The sequence below is a fragment of the Nelumbo nucifera genome, chromosome 6, assembly GCF_055504915.1.
Source record: "Nelumbo nucifera cultivar China Antique chromosome 6, China Antique-T2T, whole genome shotgun sequence".
Lineage (NCBI taxonomy): Eukaryota > Viridiplantae > Streptophyta > Magnoliopsida > Proteales > Nelumbonaceae > Nelumbo > Nelumbo nucifera.
This window is the reverse complement of record NC_142654.1, coordinates 6,970,426-6,991,830: the sequence shown is the minus strand read 5'-3', so window position 1 is coordinate 6,991,830 and position 21,405 is coordinate 6,970,426. Positions and strand designations below refer to the sequence as shown.

The 21,405-nt window shown below is 35.8% G+C and overlaps 1 protein-coding gene across 2 annotated transcripts; it reads left to right on the top strand.

Annotated features, from left to right (window-relative positions):
* Positions 1-12,850: 12,850 nt before the first annotated feature.
* Positions 12,851-18,354, top strand: LOC104604501 (casein kinase 1-like protein HD16). Of its 2 annotated transcripts, none has more exons than XM_010268866.3 (17): positions 12,851-13,093; positions 13,231-13,613; positions 14,389-14,523; positions 14,623-14,696; positions 14,810-14,879; positions 14,988-15,043; positions 15,167-15,238; positions 15,388-15,482; positions 15,584-15,650; positions 15,736-15,865; positions 15,938-16,156; positions 16,246-16,388; positions 16,476-16,650; positions 17,090-17,180; positions 17,267-17,424; positions 17,518-17,706; positions 17,795-18,354. In XM_010268866.3, the coding sequence occupies exons 2-17, from the start codon at positions 13,254-13,256 to the stop codon at positions 17,852-17,854; spliced, it is 2,094 nt and encodes a 697-aa protein (XP_010267168.1). In that variant the 5' UTR covers positions 12,851-13,093; positions 13,231-13,253; the 3' UTR covers positions 17,855-18,354. The 2 variants fall into 2 exon arrangements, with proteins under 2 accessions (XP_010267168.1, XP_088745830.1); XM_088889704.1 differs by having other exon boundaries at positions 12,940-13,093; positions 16,258-16,388.
* Positions 18,355-21,405: the final 3,051 nt, after the last annotated feature.

Sequence of the window (21,405 nt, the reverse complement as noted above, 5' to 3'; positions counted from 1 at the left end):
GGTCACATTCAAATTTCACAATTCAAGCCCAGCCCAAGCTTATTTACATAGGTACAATTCGTACTGGTCCGAGTTAACAATTTACACTGATTCAGATTTAGGCTTCGGGTTGGGCCCATTAGGAATTTTGACAAAATCTCAACTTTGACCAGCTAAAGTTGCTCCCTAAGGCTGGGATCAAATGAGCTTGCTCGGGCTTTGGTGGGTTGATCTGGTTTGAAGTATGTAATGCACTTGAACCTTACATTTATATTCTTTACATTATATATAAGGATCAGTACTAATAACATTAGTTTTAATTATTAATATATGGTAAATATATTATCAATGGCCGGCCCAGGTTACATTGGGCTGGCTCCGTCTACCAATACCTCAACCCAAGCCCACCTTAGTTGCAGATAAGCCTATTTTTTCATATCCCGGCCCAGATATCTTATCCTAACCAGTGAAAACTTAAAAAGCTCAAATTGGACCCGGCGGGAGTTATAAGATTCAGTTTGGAAGGAGTATAAATGCAAATATATAGAGTGCAAAACCTTATATTTTTTATGTATTTGTACTGTACATATTTGCATTTGTACTCTTTCCATACTGAGACTAAGCCTCATAATTTTTACGTAGAGTGCACTCTTCAGCAATCGATTCTCCCATCTCGAGATGACTGGGGAAGATGCCTCAATCCAAACCCAACCTTAGTTGCAGTTAAAGTACTGAAGTTAGTAAGAATCAGCTTCACCAAAGATACCTGAAGGGAATCGGTGTTTTTTGGCCTATAAGAGGCTGTTGAATTAGAGTTAAGACTTAGTGGATTGTGTATCTCGAGAATCGAAATAAAACTCAGAAGAAAGGTGTCAACAAAATTCAGTCTCCCTAGGCCATGAAAACAGAATTGTATTTGAGCTACATTTCCATCCATTCTATGATGAAAACATGCAATTTACGTGAAAAAAAGTCATATTTCACCGTCTTATTTTGTCTTTATTCAGCTATTATCTGGTGCAGTTTTATTCTACATGTTTTATCCATAAAACGAGTTACTGTGAATATTAACACAATTATGTCAATATTAAGTAGCTTTGAGGAAGGAGAAAGAAAACAAAAACAGCACTAATGAACACAAACAGCAATTCAGGATTGCATGTTAATTTTTGTTGATGTTATCATTTGACATCAACAATATCTGAATTTATTGGAGAAGAGGGTTCCTTTCATCAAGATATTTATTTTACTTGTAAAGATATTAAGTTTCTTGACTCAGGTAAGTGTATCAAGTTCCAGTGGTGCTCAAGGGAGACGGAGTCAAATGCTGCTGCGAAGTTTGGTTTGAGGAAAGATTTTCAGTCCTGTGAAGCAGCCCCCCTCTGTTTATCTAGCGTTTTAAGTAAAGACTTTGTTAGTTGTAGTACTTTAAGTTGATGTTTGTATTCTGTTTAGTTTTTGTTGTTGCTTTTTCTTGTGTTAGGGTGGCTTAGGCTTGTGTTTGTTGGTGTTGCTATTGTTTTTCTTTCTCTATTCTGCAGTTGTTTGTTCCTTCGATCTAGTTTAATAAATATGCTTTACTTTATCAATTGACAAGAAATGCAAATATAGTCTATGCTCTGCGTGTTAATACATTCCCTTATCTCCAATCAGAATGATGTACATTATGATATTTAATATAAATGAATAAAGTACATATTTGATTCATGTTATTATGGACACATATGAGACTAATGTGCTGCCAAGTTGGTTTAGAATCTTCACGGCCATTGGATAGATCCGGGGAGATTTATCCTACAAAAACTGACACTGATGTGCTGCCAAGTTGGTTGGGGTGGCTTGTCTCAGTTGCCAGAGTGAGACCTGAGGTACATGCAGTGTGGGTTTTCTTGAAACCTTGAACCGGACCAAAATTCTAGTATTGCCCTGGACCTTGGAGATAGATGGGCAAAACTGAAATGTTATACCTAACCCCTAGACCCAATTATGATACTGCACTAGGTGTCAGATTGAGCTGTCTTTGATATACCAATCAGTGAAATCCTTAGAGGGGGTCAAAACCTGGGTATGTTGGGACAATCCGAGAATTCATCCGAGTGGGTGATCATAGTGATAGGATTAGCCCTTTGTTAGGACAAAGTGAATGATCAGGAATGCACTCTCTCTGATGGAAACCAAAACTGTCAGCGGTTGATTTCAACCGTTGAAATTTGTTTTGCAAAATATATTTATATAGAGATATACATATCGAAATGTTTACAAAAGGTTTTAATTTCTGGGATCCATGTGAGTAGAGAGTGCAGCACTGTACTTTACATCCGAGGGAGAGGTCCTCTCTTGTCGGGCAGTGTTTGATCATTATGGGCTGAGAGGTTAAGTGTAAGACCATTGAGGGTAATACCTGATGGGTTAATCTTGCATCTGCCCACAGTCCTTGGGTTTTTATGAGGTGGCTTAACCCAAAGACCATTTAGTGTAAATGTTGGGCCCATTAAGAGCCCATGGTGATGGACTCAGGGGTTCACTGTCTCCTATAGTGAATTTGGTCAGGCCTTGTAACAGATGTTGGGTTGAACCCATGTGGCTGATATGTAGATCAATATTTGAGTCTCACACCATACAAGGATAACCAACTAGGCAGCAGATTGAGAGGCTAGTGAGCAGATAGACTTAATGAGCCTAAAGCCCAATTCGAACTGGCTTAATAAGATTAATTAAAAGATGGTGGTTCTAGGATTTAGATTAGTAGATAGGATAAGGGATTATCCCTATCCATTCAAAGAGTCCAAATCCAAATAAAGATTTGGATCAGGAAACTCCTAATTAGATTAGAAAGGCTAATCTTTATCTGCAGATAAGATAAGCGATTATCCTTATCTCTTAAAGAGAGTCCAGATCCAAATAAAAGATTTGGATTAGGAAACTCCTAATGGGATTAGGAGAACATCTCTTTAAGGCTATAAATAGGAGAGCAGAGAGGACCTCCAAACCATCTGACTGACTGCTGAATTCCAAAGAGAGACAACACAGTTTGACTGCACTGTCTCCTTCTCTCCTGCTCTTGCCGCCATACTAGTTCGATCTCCACCTGTGGGAGCGATCAAGAAGGGTTATTGATATTACCTTTTGGCTGAAAAGATAATTTGAAGTCGTGCTCACTAGCCCTCCATCAGATTATTGCTGAAGAATTCGGTTCTTGCTGAAAAACCATCATGCTGATTCTGCTTCATCCTGCACCGTATCATCTTCGGTGAAAGCAGTCTTTGGATTTTTCCTTGGGCGTGAACACCTTCATTAGAGGTTATTACTACTTCGTATCAGGTATATCCCTCCATTCCCTTTTGGTTTCAGATCTAGTTTGATTTGGGTTCAAGATTGATTCTTGAAAATGTAGTTTTCTAAAATAAGGAATGTGATTCCCACATAGGAGAGAGATAAATTTTTAAAATTTCGCCCAACCTTCTTGCAAGATTCGGCCATTCATATGATGGATCTCTCATCCCTTAACTGGATCTAAAGAAAACCATCTCATTCTTGCAATAGGACTCCATCTTTCACTTGCGCTGTGTTTGGTTTGAAGGAAAAAAGTAGAAAAAGTTAGAAAAACCTTTACAAACCTCGTATAGATTTCCCTACCTTTTTCTTCAACCAAACATAGCCTTACTGAATGGTTTTGAGATTTCAAGAGTGGATCTATTCATTCCTATGAGTTCGATCAGTTTCTGAGTTATTAAGTAGTCCCAACTGCAATAGAGGAGTTAGCTTTAACACTCCTTGCTCTCTAATACTCTCTCAGTTCTTCCATGTTGCTCTTTTGAATTTCACTACATACTTAATTTCCTAGTCCATCCACACTTGTATCCTGATTACAACTCATTTCGTATTTCCAGCCCTAGTAATCTTTCTAGGAATCCTATTTATTTAACTCTTCCATTCTCTTTCCCATAGACTGTTTGTTACTAGCTACTGATCAGAATTTTATTGTACCAGAAAAATAATGACAAGATGTTAATACAAATACAATGGAGTTGGCCCAATTGCTACTCTCCCCACACATCCCATCAATCCCTATATACAGACAACATTCCATACATTAATATTATTAACCAATGACCAACCTCTTTTCTGGGTTGTTTAAAACCTCCTTAGAATTTGTGAGCAACTGTTGACTTTTATTTAGATTTGTGGACAGCCCCCAGAATTCCAGCCAATTCTAATAAAAACCCACATGCCATATTTTACAACAGTGCCCTAGCATCTTCCTCCCTGGCTACTGAACATTGAATGGAAATATCTTGTATGAATGACTAATAAATATCAAATTGATGATGAACCTAATTAAGTCTTACTATCGTGCAGTAGTATATGTTATGAAACCCATATAATTGTTAAACATGTAGACTAATTAAGTTACAATATAGTTCTATTAGTAACTGTTTTGGGTCAATCAAAAGTACAAATACTGATATTTTCCCTATTAAAACATAGCTTGTGTCGTTAAAATAGTAGGCTGAAATGCAAGTTGCTGCATTTGAAAATAGGCAGACATTGTGAAAAAAAATAACATAATAAATAAAGTGTTATAATTATGGTTCAGATTTACCTAATGGGGTAATTATATTTAAAGCAAAAACCCTATATGCCTATTTAACGTCTTGGGCCGCATCAACTGAATGATCTATAGTAGCAGCCTCACCTCTCAAGGCTGAATGTGCATAAGAGGACCCTTCATGCCCATCCAAAGTTTGTGTAGTCGCTATAGAAAATGAAGCTCAACCAAAAACTAAAACCTTGGTCTTAGACATTATTAGTTTATTACGCCTTTAGTTGATAAATAAAATGTCCATTTGATTATCATGTATAATTTGTTTTTTTAATGTGCTTCGGTACAAAACATCTAGTATCTCTAATTCATTGTAGCAGAGACCTAGAATCAAATCCTGCTGCCACAGGATGGGGGTAAGGAGATGGGCTCCCCTAGTCCGGTTGGAAAAATCGGGAACCGGTAACCTAATAGGTACTGTTTTATCTCATAATCATTTTTTTGATCAGCAAACTGTTGATCTAGACAGTTGACCTGTTCAACAAATTTTGATCTTTTTTAATTTTTTATTTCTTTTGTCAAAACTTGCCATCCATTCGGTTCGAATGGTGAGACCGTTCAACCCAAGAACGAGACCTCTGAATGGTTCGTTGTCCGAAGAACAAATAAATAAATATATGATCGCCCCTGTCCTGTCGTTGTAAATTTGATTGACCATTAGATTTATGCGATAGATTCTGATGAATGAGAAACATTATTGGAAATATATAAAAGAAATGTTTCAAAAGTGATTACTATGTTCATTTTGACGACTCTCTAATCTGTATTCATACTTTGATATTGTCATTTAACTAATTTTTCATTTAATGTGTCGAATTTCAAACTCCAAGCTGTGGTGTATAATGATTTGAAATGATCTACCACTTAATGGTGTTCACAAATGAATTGTCAGCACCTATTTAATGGTTGAGATTGATTGATACGGATTAATCCCATTTGAAGAGTTCAGACCAAACACCACTACAAAAGAAGCAACATATCTTCTGCAGCCATTTGTTTCAATAAATTTACATACAATCAGCAAGCCAAAAGTAAAACAAAGAAAAATGGGGTATATTGCTTGAAACATCTAAGTAAAAAAGGGAATCTAACCCTATATATTATCATTGGATTCAAATAACCCAAAACAGTGTTTTAAATCCATTTGTTGAATCATTCGAACAATCACCCAGTCACAAATTCTGGATTTGGTTTTCCTAAAACTCGGGTTTGATCAAACCCCTTCAATTCGTGCAATTGAGTTATCGGGCATCGGCCTATTTGACCTGGTCACTAGGTTGCTAGTTACACGTTAAGATGTATTTAAACTTTCATAAGCTACTCAAATTTTAAATTTTGGGAAATTGTTTAAAACTCACCATAATTTTTCAGCATCTCTTAAATTCACCACAATTTTTCAAAATATCTAAAACTCATCATGTCATTAACTTGATGTCAAAAAGATTAACGGATGTTAATATATTACCATTTTAACCTTCATAGAAAAATATAAAATATATACAAAATAAATTAACGGATGTTAATATATTACCATCCAAACCATTTTAATATTTAACAGGTATTGAATTGGTGCATTTCAAATTTCAAGGACCAAAGTGGCACTAGGCCCAAAGTATAGGGTACTAATTGGGAATTTTCCCTATAAAATATTCACATATATATTTTTTGGTGCTTATTTTATTTATATGAAACATGTTTATACATATGCATAGACGGCTTTATAAATCATTAAACTGATTTATCACAGCATTGAACATACTAATGTGTCATGATATGTTCCATTTGACTTGAATTAGGTGGTATTTGGTAGTGTGTTCATCTCGTGGATGGACCATTTCGGTCCACACCACGGGGTGAACTCACCGTTCTGTTGGTCGTGGACAAGATTGGTCCACAATCTATCATGGACTGTCCTCGTCCACGTCCCAAAATCTCGACTACATTTATATTTCGTGGATGTGGCCGGTCCACAATATTTCCACATTGTATTTTGATATAGTACATCTCTTCTACATGCTTTTATTTCTTTTTAATTTTAAAAATAATAAATTTTTAATCTTTTATAATTCTAGCACAAGCCCAATGGTGCTCCTTTTTTCACTCTTTTTTTAAATATTGTTATTTTAAAGTTTTTATCAACAAAATAATATTTTTAGATAATTAAATTATTTTTTATTATTTTACTACCATTTTATTAAAATTAATATTTATTAATTGATATTAATTTATCAATGTTTGTTTCAACATATTAATCATATAAAATGCAAAAATTAGACATTTATGATTGACCGTGTAGATCATTCATAAAATTTATATGAAATACATAGAATCAAAAAGTGTTCCACACCACACCTATAGAACGCCACTATGGGTGTGGATTGGTCCAATCCACATAGTCTGTGCACCAATTTTAAATCCACACTACAAAATACCCCCTTGAATGGCCGAACCAATGACCCATACCTAAGGCAAAAAAGGAATTCGCATCATCTCCATCCATGATGCAGAAAATCCTCTACACCCACAAATGAATAAAGGCCACATTGAACTCTTAAATTCTTTGAACTTAACGGAGTTCAATGGGATCAAAAAAATAAATAAAATTAAAATACCTTTAATCCCTCCTCTCCCTCGAGTCCCCTCTCCCTTTCCCCCACCTCTACCCTCGAGCTTCTCTTTCTCTCTCCAACCTTGTCTTGCCAACGTACCCCTACAAACATGAACTGCCACCACCTTCTGTTCTCGCCAACATCATTCTTCCTCTAGCTGTTTTTCTCGTGGTGAAGAACTAAATAAAGTAATGAAAATGCATATTTAAGCCAACCACTATGAGAACTAAAATGTTTCCTGAAACCCCTTCACCCCCTTTAACAAAAATGCAACTTAGATAAGGGATGGTAATCATCAGTTCATCACTACTACACATATTGATATCCAGCAAGCTTTCAATTCATGGTATCCCGCAAAATATATGAATCTATGAACCTTCTCGAGAGTTCCTCTTATATTGCCTTGTAATTGCTCTAGCTATGATGTAATAGTGCAATTATCTTGTCTATTCACGGAAACAACTTATTGTAGGGGCGATTTCCACCTGGTTACCTTTTTGGTGCTTATAATTTTAAGCTTATTTACTTGTTTATAGTTATTAAAGAAAAAAATCCAAGCATGTTCAATAGGATAAGCCTGTTTTCATTAAGAGACAAAGAGATTTTGGACAACCGAATTTCTGGTCAAATTTATCTTCATATGGGTGTTTAACCTCGATGGTTTGTCATTCTAGATCTACCTTTAATTATGGTTTTAAAAAATGACCCAGAAATGGAACCGTTCTGGCCACCGATTTTTGGGTTGACGACTTGACCGTCAAATTCGAATGGATGGCCCGTTTTAACAAAAAAAAATAATAATAATTACAAATTAAAAAGGCCAAAAACCGTTGAACGGGTCGATTGTTCGACCACCCGAGTCAATGGGCCGTTGACCGATTCAAAGATTTTTTGGCCAAAGACCGGGTTTGGAGTAAAATGGAACTGGTTACTTGAACGGTTCTCGAGCCGAACGGTTCGATCATCCGAAACAATGGTGGTTCGAAAACCATGCCTCTAACTATTATTTGTGTATTGCGTCCACATTGTCTTGGTTTTAACTTTGAAGGCCTAACTACTTGAAATGGGCTTGAAAAATGCTACTCTAGTTAAAATCTTAGCGGTGAAGCATATATTTTTCAACCTGAGAATATTTTTTTGTGATTTTCCTAAAGGCTAAGTTTGGAAATAGTACAAATGCAAATATGTACAGTGCAAATGAACACAAAATAATATAAAATATAAGGTTTTGTACTCTACATATTTGCATTTATACTCCTAAACTAAGCCAAAAGGAAAAATTTTAGTTGTATTTAGCATTGGTTTTTGCGTGAAACGTCTTCACCCCGATTAACTCATATTGATTACACTAGATTCAATCCATGTAGCATTTGCGATCATCTACTACGACTTTGTCAAGAACAAAAACTGACAGTAGTTCATGTTTGCAACGGTTCTTCCTCGCCAGCAAAATAGGGTGGTGGTTGGAGGGGTCGAGGCGAGGGGAGAGAAAATGACAGAGACAGGGGAAGTGGGGAAAGAAAGGGAGGGAGGGAGGGAGGGGGGAGAGAGAGAGAGAGAGAGACCGACTTCATTCAGTGCAAGTCAATGCTTACACTGTTTGAACAACCTCTTGCAACCTTGCATTGAAAATATTTCCCCATGAAATAAAGCACATAAGTGTGGAGATTTTATTTTATTTTTATGATTAAACTGATAACATTATACTAAGCTAAAAGGAAATTACACAAGTCCAGCCGTTTTGGGACATTATCCCAACAACCAAAGAAACTATAAGATTTTGCCACTTGGACAATTACATGAGCAACAAGGGTTTGTGATCTAGGTTCCAACATAATATTAACAAGTGGTGAAGCCTCCAATCAAAATGTTCCAACGATCCTCCTATTGCATCAATAACTTCTTTTGCATTTGTATAGATCATGAGGCTTGACCATCCGTTTTGCTTCACAAAAGTCATACTTTGAATGATTGCTTTGCATCCAACTTCCACTGGACTGTAAACATAATCAAGTTTGTCACCAAGGGCACGTAAAAGTTCAAAATTTTCATCCAATTTACCATTCCAAAAGTTCCTTGTTTATTTGCAATTGAATGGGTAGGCCTTTGATTTGGGCTAGATAAGTGAGATTGGGTTATGAGGAACTTCTGAGCAAAGTCCAAAGTATTGTTTATCTATATTATATATAAAAGTGGGAATGCAATGTGGAACTTTTTTTGGGACTAAAATTACCCTAGACTTATTTGTTTTATAAATGGTATAAAAGTTATTTTATTATAGTTTTAATGGCTATTAAAATGCCCGTAATTATGCCTTTAGTCCAAAGTATTATTTATCTATACCATATATAAAAGTGGGAATACAATGTGAAACTTTTTTTGGACTAAAATTACCCTCTATTTCTTTGTTTGAGAAATTGTATAAATTGCCCATAATTATGTATCTAGTCCATCTCTAATGGCAAGGGTTGAAAATGTAACTTCAATTATTACTTCCCACCTCATTTAATCCATTTTCATTAAGTTTTATGCTTAAATTATTAACTCCCATTTGATCTTATTAAATTAGATATGTGTCAATATTTTTAACAATATAAACCCATATATTTTAAAATTGACTAAAAAACTAAACCATTTTTAACCCAAGTGGTGGCTAGCAATTTAACCATTCGAGTCAAGTTGATCAACCTACAAAATCATAATTAGGTAACGCAGTTTTAAAACATAAGTAGATATAGAAAAATACAAAAAATATCAAAAAAATAAACCCATTTATGATATTTTTATTGATCAAATTAAAAAAAATAAGTGTAATAAGCAATAATTGTTTTTATTGGTAATGAAAATGAAACACATAATTTAAAACATACCAGAAATGGAATTATTTTACTGTTTGACAAAGGTCAGTAGTTAAAATTTGGAGTCAAACATGTTAACCTTTAATGTCATAAATAAATAATGAATGTTAATAAAATATAAAAATACAAAAATAGAAAATACATAAATTTTGCAAAATAACATTTAGGCACATGTATAATATCATATTAAAAAAAGCAAGTGTGACATATTAGAATTATTTTTACACACAAAAATACAAAAATGTTATAGAAAAAACATGAACACATATATAATTCTATATTTACACTGCTATTAAAAATATGAATAAGATTGTGGAACTTTCTTTTGACTAAAATACTCATTTTTGCATTTAGTTCCTATTTCATTGTTAGGTTTAAATTATAAATTGAACTATTTAAATTTTACACTTTTTTGATAGATGAACAAAAAAAGATACACAAAAAAGATTAAATATTACAAAAATAAAAATTTAGCCAAGCAAGTAGGCCTATCAATAATACTTGAAACTTCACAACTCAATCCGATTATCACATATTTGGATGAGGTGTTTATGTAATTAGATGTGGATTATCCAATTAATAATAATAAAACAAAAGTCTGATAGATTTGCTCCATAACTTTTGAGGAATTAATTTGTTCACCCTTAAGTAGGAGATTGTTTCTTGCCATCCAAATGAGGTACCAAGCTACAACTAGCCAAGATATTATTTGTTCCATAAGAGAATTATCAAGGTATTTTCCTTCCAAATAATTTAAGACCTCAACAAAGCTTCCTAAGTTATGGGGAAAATTTATGGACTAGGGACTCAAAGAGAATTGCCTTTGCAAAGGGATAGGTCAAAAAGATGTGACAAGCTTCCTTTGGATTATTTTCACATACTATATACACACAATCGTTAGTTATCCTTGTTATTGCCAAATAAGATTTGCACAAGACAATTTTCATTAGGAGTCTCCAACAGAAAAGTGGGGGTGGCCACGAGTCGGGCTCTTCACGAGTTACTCAAGCTCGGCTCATGAAAAGCTCGTATTAGGTTGGTTTCAATAGAGCTTCGAGTCGAGCTCGAGCTCAATTTACAAGCTCTATTAATAAATGAGCCAAGCTCGAACCTAATAGATCTCGACTTCTCGTGAGGCTCGCGAGCCGAGTTTGAATATATATATATATACACACACACACATACACACACAATAAAATTATAGAAAATAATATATATAATAAAAATATTATAATTCTTAAATTTTTAAATATCAAATGACAAATATTTTTATATATAATTTTTTTTTTATTTTTATAAATTTGTTTTTCTCAAATTGAGCTCGAGTTGAGCCAAACTTGAGCTTACGAGTTTTTGACTCGAGCCGAGCTCAAGCTCAAGGTTCTAGCTCAAACCTAGCTCAAGCTTGAGCTCGAGCCTTGTACTACCTTGGTGAGCTGAGCTCGAGCCTCGTACTATTCGGCTTGGCTCGAATTCACCCCTACCTGCAAGGACATCAAATTGTTGATTTTCCTAGAGAGAATCATAATAGCTCTTTGTTGTGAAGATCCCATTCTTAGATTTTGTCCAGAGAAAGGAGTTAGTTAGATCAATTGTATTGTTGTGTTACAAATCAGGTTATTTTGGCTTTGAAACAAAATTTGAACACAATCTCTTTTCCACTCTCCTTGAGTGTTGGACATTGAGTCGGAAGTGATGTGGCATTTTTTTAGCAAGGAGTGATGTGGCATTTTTTTATTTGTGATTGTAGAAAATTTTCTGCATCGTGGATTCAGAGGATGTGAGCTCGCAAAAAATATTAAGGCGGTGTTTGGAACTAATGTCGTTGCTCTAGAAAACAACGACACATTAGCACCACGTTGGAAAAATAGGTGCTCCAAGAAACGTCAATATATTTGGGACAAATTCTTCATAAAAAATGGTGTTCCAAGCCACGCCTTGAAAATTGATAAGGTATGGTTTAGAATAACATTGAATTCAACGTTTTATCACATTGGAGCTCGTTGACATGATGTGGTAGTGATGGAGACATTCTATAATGAGTACCAATGCTGAAAATAAATATAAAACACTAGTATTAAACAGAAGGTATTGCTATTGCTCCAGGAAACATCATACTTGATAGTAACGTTTCCAAACAAAAAAAACAATATTTTCTCTGCTTCCAACCCACACATATACAACACCGTTTTCTCTGCAACATCGAAGGCTTAGTCGGTTTTCAAAACACGGGAAAAACACATGCTTTTCTATGTTGTGCAAGCCAATGGGCCGGTGTGCATGAACCCCAGCCCATTTGACTTTGCAGTGACTATGGTCAATATTCTTGCAACGCCCAAATAAAACCCCAAGCCCGAGCCCCGAGGTGTCCCGAGTCCTAACAGATTAATCTCAAGCCCATTAACCCACTAATACAGGTTTAGTTCTGTAGTGCATACTCCAAAGCACTTGACTTAAGTAGTTAAGTAACAAAGAAAACAAAAAATCCACGGAAAACAAATATTTTACAAAAGTTAAACAAGATGGACATTTCTGACTTCTGAGTTCTGAACTCTGTCACCCACAATTGATTTTGGGGGGAAACTGTTGGTTTAAAAACTTTAAATCCCGCGAATTTATTTTTCGAGGAAATCATTTGTCTCCTTCTCACTGCAACAAAATGCAGCTTATAATGCTTATTTTTCTTTGTTATTCACAATCAAATCCTATCGTTCGTCAGCTCCGTCGGTCACCATCAGAAGTTGAAGAGTGATGACACGTCATATTCCCCGATATATCTATACACGATTTGTTGTAAAATTATAAATAATAATAATAAATAAATAAATCAATAAACACTTCAACACCTGAAACGCTTATATCCGTTTTGATTGTATGCATACCTGAGCCCATCTGCGTTCCCATTTTTCCCCTCAACAGATCCCCAAAATCTATCTCCTAAACCCGTTTTTTTTTTTCATCGGAACCCTCTACGATCATCGATTATTTCGGGCTCTTTTTTAGTGTTTATTATTGTGATTGACACCTGAGAATAAACTATAAAGGTTCATTTCTCTATTTCTTTTATTTGTTTGCTTTGATTTTTCTCCTCCGCAGTCAATCTACTAATTGTGGGGGAGGAGAGATGGTTTGTATGATTCTATAAAATCAAAGTTTTCTGAACAAACAGCTAGGGTTTCAGGTATGGGATTTGATGGATGAATCATGCCGGAACTGCGTAGCGGAGTGCGCAGGGGCCGGGCAGCGCAGCCAAATCCAATCGGGGGCGAGGGGGTGATTGCCAAAGGTAGAAAAAGGCGAACAGCAAAGAACAAGCAGGCGATCGATAAGAATATTGTAAAGGCTTCTGTTCCGACTGCATCTTTACAGGCTAAGGAAGAGGGGAAGGTTCTTGAAGAAGGCGGGGTCGCCCGAGGTCTAGCCGGTGATCTTGGTGGGTTGGTTGGGGCCAAGGAGGAAGAGGTAGGGGAGAAGCAGATGGACGATTTCGATAGCGGAGCCAGGAGCGCTGATAAGGCTCCCGGTGCTGAAGATGAAGCAAGCACCGCTCCCCTTCCTGAAAAGGTTTGCGTTTTGGTTGTGCCTTTCCCCTATTTCATGCTTTCTGGCTTTGGCTCGCACTTCTTTCTGGCTTTAAGCTTGAAAGATTGTGCCTTTTGGTGATATTGATGTTAAATGCTTGGCGTCCGAAGAAACTAACCAGGCGTTGTCTTGAGAATCATGTTGGACATTTTTGCTCTCGTTTTGGTTGTCTTGATAACCTTAAAAGATATTGTTATGAACCGGTTATCTGAACAGTGAACTTCTGAAGTTGAATTCTATCGCATTGGGCTTGTTACGATATGTGTTCTTTATGGTGGTGTTGTGGTAGAAAACATGGATAATGGAGAGACGCCTAGGGAAGTGCTTTTTTACATGATTTCATGGGTCTACACAACGGGGGATGGCCCGCTGCCCACCTTCTGCATTCAGTCCCTTACTCTTTTGTTCCATGAGCGATTCCGTAGGTGGTGGCAACTGTTGGATGCCTATATCAACTATATCTAGATGTTGTCTTGGGATGGTTTCATTCTCTATCTTCCCATATGCCATATTAAAACTATGTTGAACTATGGGAGTTAATGGTTTGGAAATTTTTGTCCATGATCCCACGACCTTCACGTTATACTGATAGTTTCTAATCTGATTTTTCCCTTTCTGGGTTCTCTTTTCTAAAGAGTGTTTTTATGATAATTAATTAATGCAACCATGTAAATGCAAAATGTCAATAGCATGTTAATGCCACATTGCACTTGACTCACCCTACCTTTATTCTATCACCTTGTTTGTTCTGCTACAGGTCCAAGTAGGTGGTTCCCCAGTGTACAGAATAGAAAGAAAGTTGGGCAAGGGAGGCTTTGGACAAGTGTATGTTGGTCGTCGTGTTTCTGGTACCAATGTAAATGATAGAACTACTGGACAAGGAGCTGCTGAGGTAGGCTATTTTCATTTTATTGGTTTCATTTTTTTATACATACCATCTACACTTTTGTGTATAATCTTGTTAACTTATTCCATAATCTTTTTGAGTTAGGTGGCGTTGAAGTTTGAGCACAGAAGTAGCAAGGGATGTAATTATGGACCACCTTACGAGTGGCAAGTCTACAAGTATGCATCATTTGTTTAAATGACTTGCATTCTGTTCTCTCTTTATTTTATTTTATTTTTTATTTTAGCAGCATGAACATATTTCTCACTAACATCCTGAATTATTTTCTCAGTACCCTTGGTGGTAGTCATGGTGTGCCACGAGTACATTACAAAGGCCGGCAAGGTGATTATTATGTCATGGTATGTTCTTGTTGCCCCTTGCCTACTTCTCCTAGTTTTACAACAGCCTACTGTTATAGTGGCCTTTGTTTTGGATGGTTTTGTGATATCGGTCCATAATTCCTACAGGTTATGGATATGCTGGGACCAAGTTTATGGGATGTTTGGAATAACAATTCTCACACGTAAGTTATCTTGGATCGATGTCCGACTTGTTTATTCTGTTTTTTTTTCTTAAATTTATTTGTTCTTTACTGAATTTATCATTATGTGTTTTGTATAAATTTTGATTATTCTGATAAGTGCAGAATGTCCATTGAAATGGTTGCATGTATTGCAATTGAAGCAATATCAATATTGGAGAAGATGCATTCTAGAGGGTGAGATATTCTCTGCCCAAATTATTGGTTATATTGGTTGTTTTCTCATAATTGACATCTTGCAAGGAACCTTTATGGTTTCCATGTACCATGCAATATTTGATCCTCACTTTTTTGACTACTAAGTCTGATACCACAAATTTTGACAGCTATGTTCATGGGGACGTAAAACCTGAGAACTTTTTGCTTGGTCTACCTGGAACTCCTGAGGAGAAAAAGCTGTTCCTTGTTGATCTTGGATTAGGTAAGTGATATATACACTACATATTAATATATTGCATTCATGTTTCCCTGAAATAGTAATCAATTATCTTATTCATTTATGACCTAATTTTTGGGTATTAGCCACTAGATGGCGGGACAGTTCAACCAGTCAGCATGTTGAGTATGATCAACGACCAGATGTTTTTAGGTATAACTTTGAACCATCCATTTTTTTGGTTTTCTTATTTTGATTAAATAGGGGTTATGGGCTTACTATCATTCTGGTCTTGCAGGGGAACAGTGCGGTATGCTAGTGTGCATGCTCATCTAGGAAGAACTGCAAGCAGGAGAGATGACTTAGAATCACTTGCTTATACTCTTATTTTCTTGCTTCGTGGTCGTTTACCTTGGCAAGGATACCAGGTAGTCTTCTGAACTCTACCAAAAGTTTGAAATGTCTTATACATGCTCTCATGGTTTTCTCATTCTTCACAGGGGGAGAATAAAGGGTTTCTTGTATGCAAGAAAAAGATGGCAACGTCTCCAGAGACACTTTGTTGTTTTTGTCCACAGCCTTTCAGACAATTTGTTGAGCATGTAGTGAATTTGAAATTTGATGAGGAACCAAACTATGCAAAATATATTTCCCTCTTCGATGGGATTGTTGGTCCAAATCCAGATATCAGGCCAATTAACACAGATGGTGCACAGAAGGTACTTTTATGTTCTTTCTTTTTCTCTGCCTGGGATTGTTTTCTGTTTTAATTTTCAATCAATCTGATGTGCTGTTACATTTTGTAAAGCTTATCTATCAGGTTGGTCATAAGAGAGGGCGATTAACAATGGAGGAAGAGGATGATGAGCAACCAAAGAAGAAGGTTCGCATGGGGATGCCTGCAACACAATGGATTAGTGTCTATAATGCTAGGCGGCCTATGAAACAACGGTATGCGTGTTTCAGCTTGCACATTAGTACTCTATTCAGAATACATGAAAGGGGATGAAAAGTTGGAAATTTTTTATCTTGTTATAGGTATCACTATAATGTGGCAGATGCAAGGCTTGCACAACACATTGATAAAGGAAATCAAGATGGTCTATTTATCAGCAGTGTTGCATCTTGTTCAAATCTATGGGCCTTGATTATGGATGCAGGCACTGGATTTGTTTCTCAAGTTTATGAACTCTCATCCTTTTTTCTTCACAAGGTGAGGAACTGCTTCTATCATTGTTGCCATTATCACTATCATTAATGCCATAATTTTTATTTGGTTGCCAATAGAAATATTGTGATCATTATTGTCATTGTCTTGGATTAGACAATAATGGAAGATGCAAGGAAGTTTGACATGTTGTTCTTTGCTGTTATTATCATGATTATCATTACTGACTTTTTCTTGAGATGGTAATACTAGCTGCATGTATTTATTAATTATTAATTTATTATTTAACATCTTGTTTACCTGTAAAGAGCTTCCATGTCATGTCCCTACTTTGTTTTGCTTATAAAAATTGTTTGTGCCACAATTTTGTATTTACACTTGTCACTACATAAATTGGTATATTTCTGGATCAACTGATTTCATTATAGATTTATATGCTAATCAACAAACTAATTGTCCCCTTTAATTTTTGTTCTGTTTGAAGGAATGGATTATGGAGCAGTGGGAGAAGAATTATTACATTAGTGCAATAGCAGGAGCTAACAATGGAAGCTCTTTGGTAGTAATGTCTAAAGGTTAGTCTCTGTAGTTATTGTTAAGTTGGATTTTGGTAACTCCTATTTGGGATTTCTATTAGCTTTTATTTATTCATTGAGCACAGGTACACAGTATGCACAGCAGTCCTACAAAGTTAGTGATTCATTCCCTTTCAAATGGATAAACAAAAAATGGAGAGAAGGTTTCTATGTCACCTCCATGGCTACTGCAGGTAGTAGATGGGCAGTCGTAATGTCTCGTAGTGCAGGATTTTCAGACCAGGTATTGCTGAATTATCTGAACATATATCTTTAAAGTTCACTTTTCGTGGCATTGAGATACTGATTGTTTGATGTGGATTTTATTTATTTTCAGGTTGTTGAGCTAGATTTTCTGTATCCTAGTGAAGGAATCCATCGGAGGTGGGATAGTGGTTATCGTATCACAGCAACTGCAGCAACTTGGGACCAGGCTGCCTTTGTTCTTAGTGTGCCCAGAAGAAAGCCTGCTGATGAAACACAAGAGACACTCCGGACTTCTGCTTTTCCTAGTACACATGTCAAGGTGGATTCATAGTATACCTTGGTTTTTGGTTCTATTTGGTAGGGCTTTGTTGTGGAAAACTGGAATTAATATATGATTTTGCTTGCAGGAGAAATGGGCTAAAAATCTGTACATTGCATCTGTGTGCTATGGTCGAACAGTTTCATGAGCTTCTCAATCTCGTTTTTCTTAGTTTAGATGCTTGCTGACAATTTTGAAGATACTACTCATCTTGCTCGCCTGCTCTTATCATGTTGTCACTGTGCTGCGGAAGTGTGAAATTTGTCATTTCCTGAAGGCAAACTTCTCATTGTGACATCACGTCATCACCAGGCTAGAAATTTTGATGTGAGCCTTTGCTAAATGTTTGTCATTGCATATCAGCTACTACTAACACTTGTGCAGTGTTTTTATCAAGTGTGTAAAAATACTGTTGCGCTAAATGTTCATTATCTATCAAGTCCAAGGGGATGCTGGGTTTTCTTACTAATTGTTAAGGTTGTATAGTCGTGAGTCTTGAATAATGATTACATGATTGAAGGAATCCACAGAGGTCATGTATTGATTACTCTGAGTAGTTGGTTACATTTCAAAAAATGTGAATCCTATGGTGTGGTGTTGGACCAGATTATTTCATTCATCAGTTCTTATGAGTTGTGGTTTTCTTTCCTTTTTATTCCCAGTTTGATACATGGATATTTGACTTTTGATTTTTTGACGGGTCTGATGAGGTCAGAAAAGGCGACTTATTTTATTAACACATTCTGTAGCCAATTTTACACGGAGTCATGGTTACACCATGTACTTGTTACATTAATATTCTCATATTACCTTACCTTCACTAACATAGTCACACGAGGTGAAGGCATACTGGCATACCTTTACTCGCTTGTGTATGTCCATAGAAGAGCAGTTGGTGCAGATACTAGAAAACATCAGTTCAGGGTTTCAAATATGTTTACACTAGTTAACTTAAACCTGCATTGGTGCAGATACTAGAAGCACTGCATATTTATATATTGAACTAGCGTGTCTGTCTTTTTCAGAATATTATATATTTCCCTCCATATAGAGCTGCATGGTTTATTTTATTTTGAGAGTAACTAGCACAAGCATCAGTAATAAAAAATTATCAAAGTATGATGAATTTACAGGGTTGTATGTAGGTATCCAAATCCAAAAAACAAACTGTTGGTCATGTAACAATTTATGCATAAATGGAGTTATGGTAATTCCCCGAAGTCCTTCTAGACCATTAGCCAAGAACATGTAGTTCCAGTCGTCTTTCTCAACACTATGCCCTGTTGGGTGGTTTAACATTCAAATGTTGGAGCATTTATTCCTTCCATTGTGTCCCGAAAATTGGAGAAGGCAAGATAAAATTTTTACCTCTGTTCTATCCCTTTATCTTTCAGTATAACAAAAAAAAAGTCACGAATTGATTTAGGAAAATGCCAAGAGCACCCCAAAAGTTTTTAGAAGTGTATCAATAGGACTATGCTGAATCCACAATGAATGCAAAGATGTTTGGCAGATCTGTCTGCTGCATTCTGTAATCTGCGTAATGGCATTCTCCGGCTAATAAGTTGGTACCCATGGAGGGTTTCCTTGCTTAAGTGCCTAGCTTTTTTTGTTTTCTGCACAAGGCACTAAATTACTCATTTTTGGGTTTATATACTAGTTTTTTTTTATTCTTTTCTTATTTGTCAAGGTTCAATCAACACCGGTGTTGCCTGGACATGCAGACCCCACACAGGAGTCAGAATCCGATGCTTGTCTATGATTCTGACTTAGACAGATGAGAAAACATGAACTCGTTGACATGTCCGTGTAAAAGTATATAACATTGAAATATTTCATTATTTTTGAATTTTAACATTATATTACCATTCTACAAGTCTTCTAAAATGTTCTCTTTGTTACCCAGTAATGTTTGATATGAAAAATGATATTCATCTTGTAAATTAACTGCTAATTTATGTCAAATAAAGTATGAAATAAAAAGGAAATATTACATAAAAATGGACATGTCATCCATTTAGGGGAGTCCATGCAACACTGATCTATGCACATGTTGGGCTAAGCTATCTCAAGCCCTTGAAGACTTCTTTTTCTTATCTTGAATATGTTGATTCTCTATATTTATTGATTTTATTTAAAAGAACCCATCATCTAATTTACATTCATCTTGCAAATTAACATTATATGAAGTTTATTGATCATTACTAATGAAAGATGACTGTTGGAACCTTGGGAATTACACTTGGATTTATTGATTTTATTTAAAAGAACCCATCATCTAAGTGACAACTGACAAGGCGCCCTCCCCCTGCCTAGCCTTGCTAGTGTCTTGAAAACTACATTGTATGAGATACTTCCTTTCTGCATGACTCATTTTAGAACCTGCCAGGCTATTTTACTGTTGGTCTTGTTTTGTTATTTTAAACAAAATCTTCTGTTTTGTTAATATGCACAATTAGCATGCAACATTGTTCAGGTTTAGTTCTATTAAACTTGCCTTACTGGCCCCCAAACCAGAAATTTCTGTGGTGATTGCTTATATATTTTTATGCAGTGGGTCACAAGTCAGAAGGTCTGTCTAATTCATGCCCCATACATGTATGTGCATAATATCCTTATGTTCATTGAGGAGTGGAAAAGAGTGTGAGGAGGTTTGGTTTGTGTCATTTTTGTAAGTTTCAGAAGACTGAGACTTAAATGACAATCAGTTGAAGAATCATTTGGTGGAATGTTAACTGGCATATGCCTAATCTATAGAGTGATTATGGGTGGAACAATAATGTCCCACAAGCATTTGGTGTGAAATGCTGCATTTGCATGCATGTATTTGTCTAGTTGGCATATATTGTATGCCATCCTATCACCGATAAAGCTTTTTATTTGATTTCTAATTTCTGAGTATTTGGTACATCATTGGAAGTTACTGATATAAAAGAAAAATGGAATATTATATTTTGGGTGCTTTTACCTGTCATTCTATTGAAATATGTTGCCATATCAGCATTTTTGCATAAACTGGAAAAAATCTTGTTTGTTAATACCTGCTTATGCAGAAATTCCAATGCCAAAACATACTCTAGAGCTTTGTTGAGACTTGAGAGAATGGTTGATGCCTCTGTAATTCAATGGACATTGTTTCAACAATCTTGTGATTGTAATACATTTTTTAATAAAAAAGTATACCGCTTCAAATGCGTAGGTAGCATGCATTTATATTAAACACATTTAACAAGAAAATGTTGTAGAATCGAGCATGTGCTATTTTCATGTTTATGTCTCAATGCAGTGGCAGACTGGTGGATAAAGGCCACCATGCCAAACACTATCATAGTTTAAGATTTTCATTACTCGTTTGTTTTGTCTTAAACAACAAATCTTGAGAATACACAGTCAAAAGCAGAAGAAATATCCTGTTTGGGAGTGGTTGTTGTCAAATTTATTAACTGATTACTGACTATGCTGTTGTCTGTTGGTATGGTAAACTTGAAGAGTGTCAGGTGAAATCATCACAAGGTCTTCTTTGCCATTTGAAGTTTGTGAGTATTCACTCTTTCTTTCCTTTTTTTAATATTGATTGATAGTGTCCAACTCTGTAGTGATGTGTTCTTCTGAATTGCTGTAGTAGTTTGTGGTTCAGCTAGATCCAGTCTAACATTCTAGTTTTTTTTTCCCCAGGTATGCCTATTTCATTTGACATCA

What these genes read in the sequence shown, in the direction of transcription:
- LOC104604501 (XM_010268866.3), top strand. Translation starts at nt 13,254, where the DNA reads ATGCCGGAACTGCGTAGCGGAGTGCGCAGGGGCCGGGCAGCGCAGCCA. An exon ending in AGGCGGCCTATGAAACAACG is followed by an intron (nt 16,389 to 16,475) that starts GTATGCGTGTTT and finishes ATCTTGTTATAG; the next exon opens with GTATCACTATAATGTGGCAG. An exon ending in TTCCTAGTACACATGTCAAG is followed by an intron (nt 17,707 to 17,794) that starts GTGGATTCATAG and finishes TTTTGCTTGCAG; the next exon opens with GAGAAATGGGCTAAAAATCT.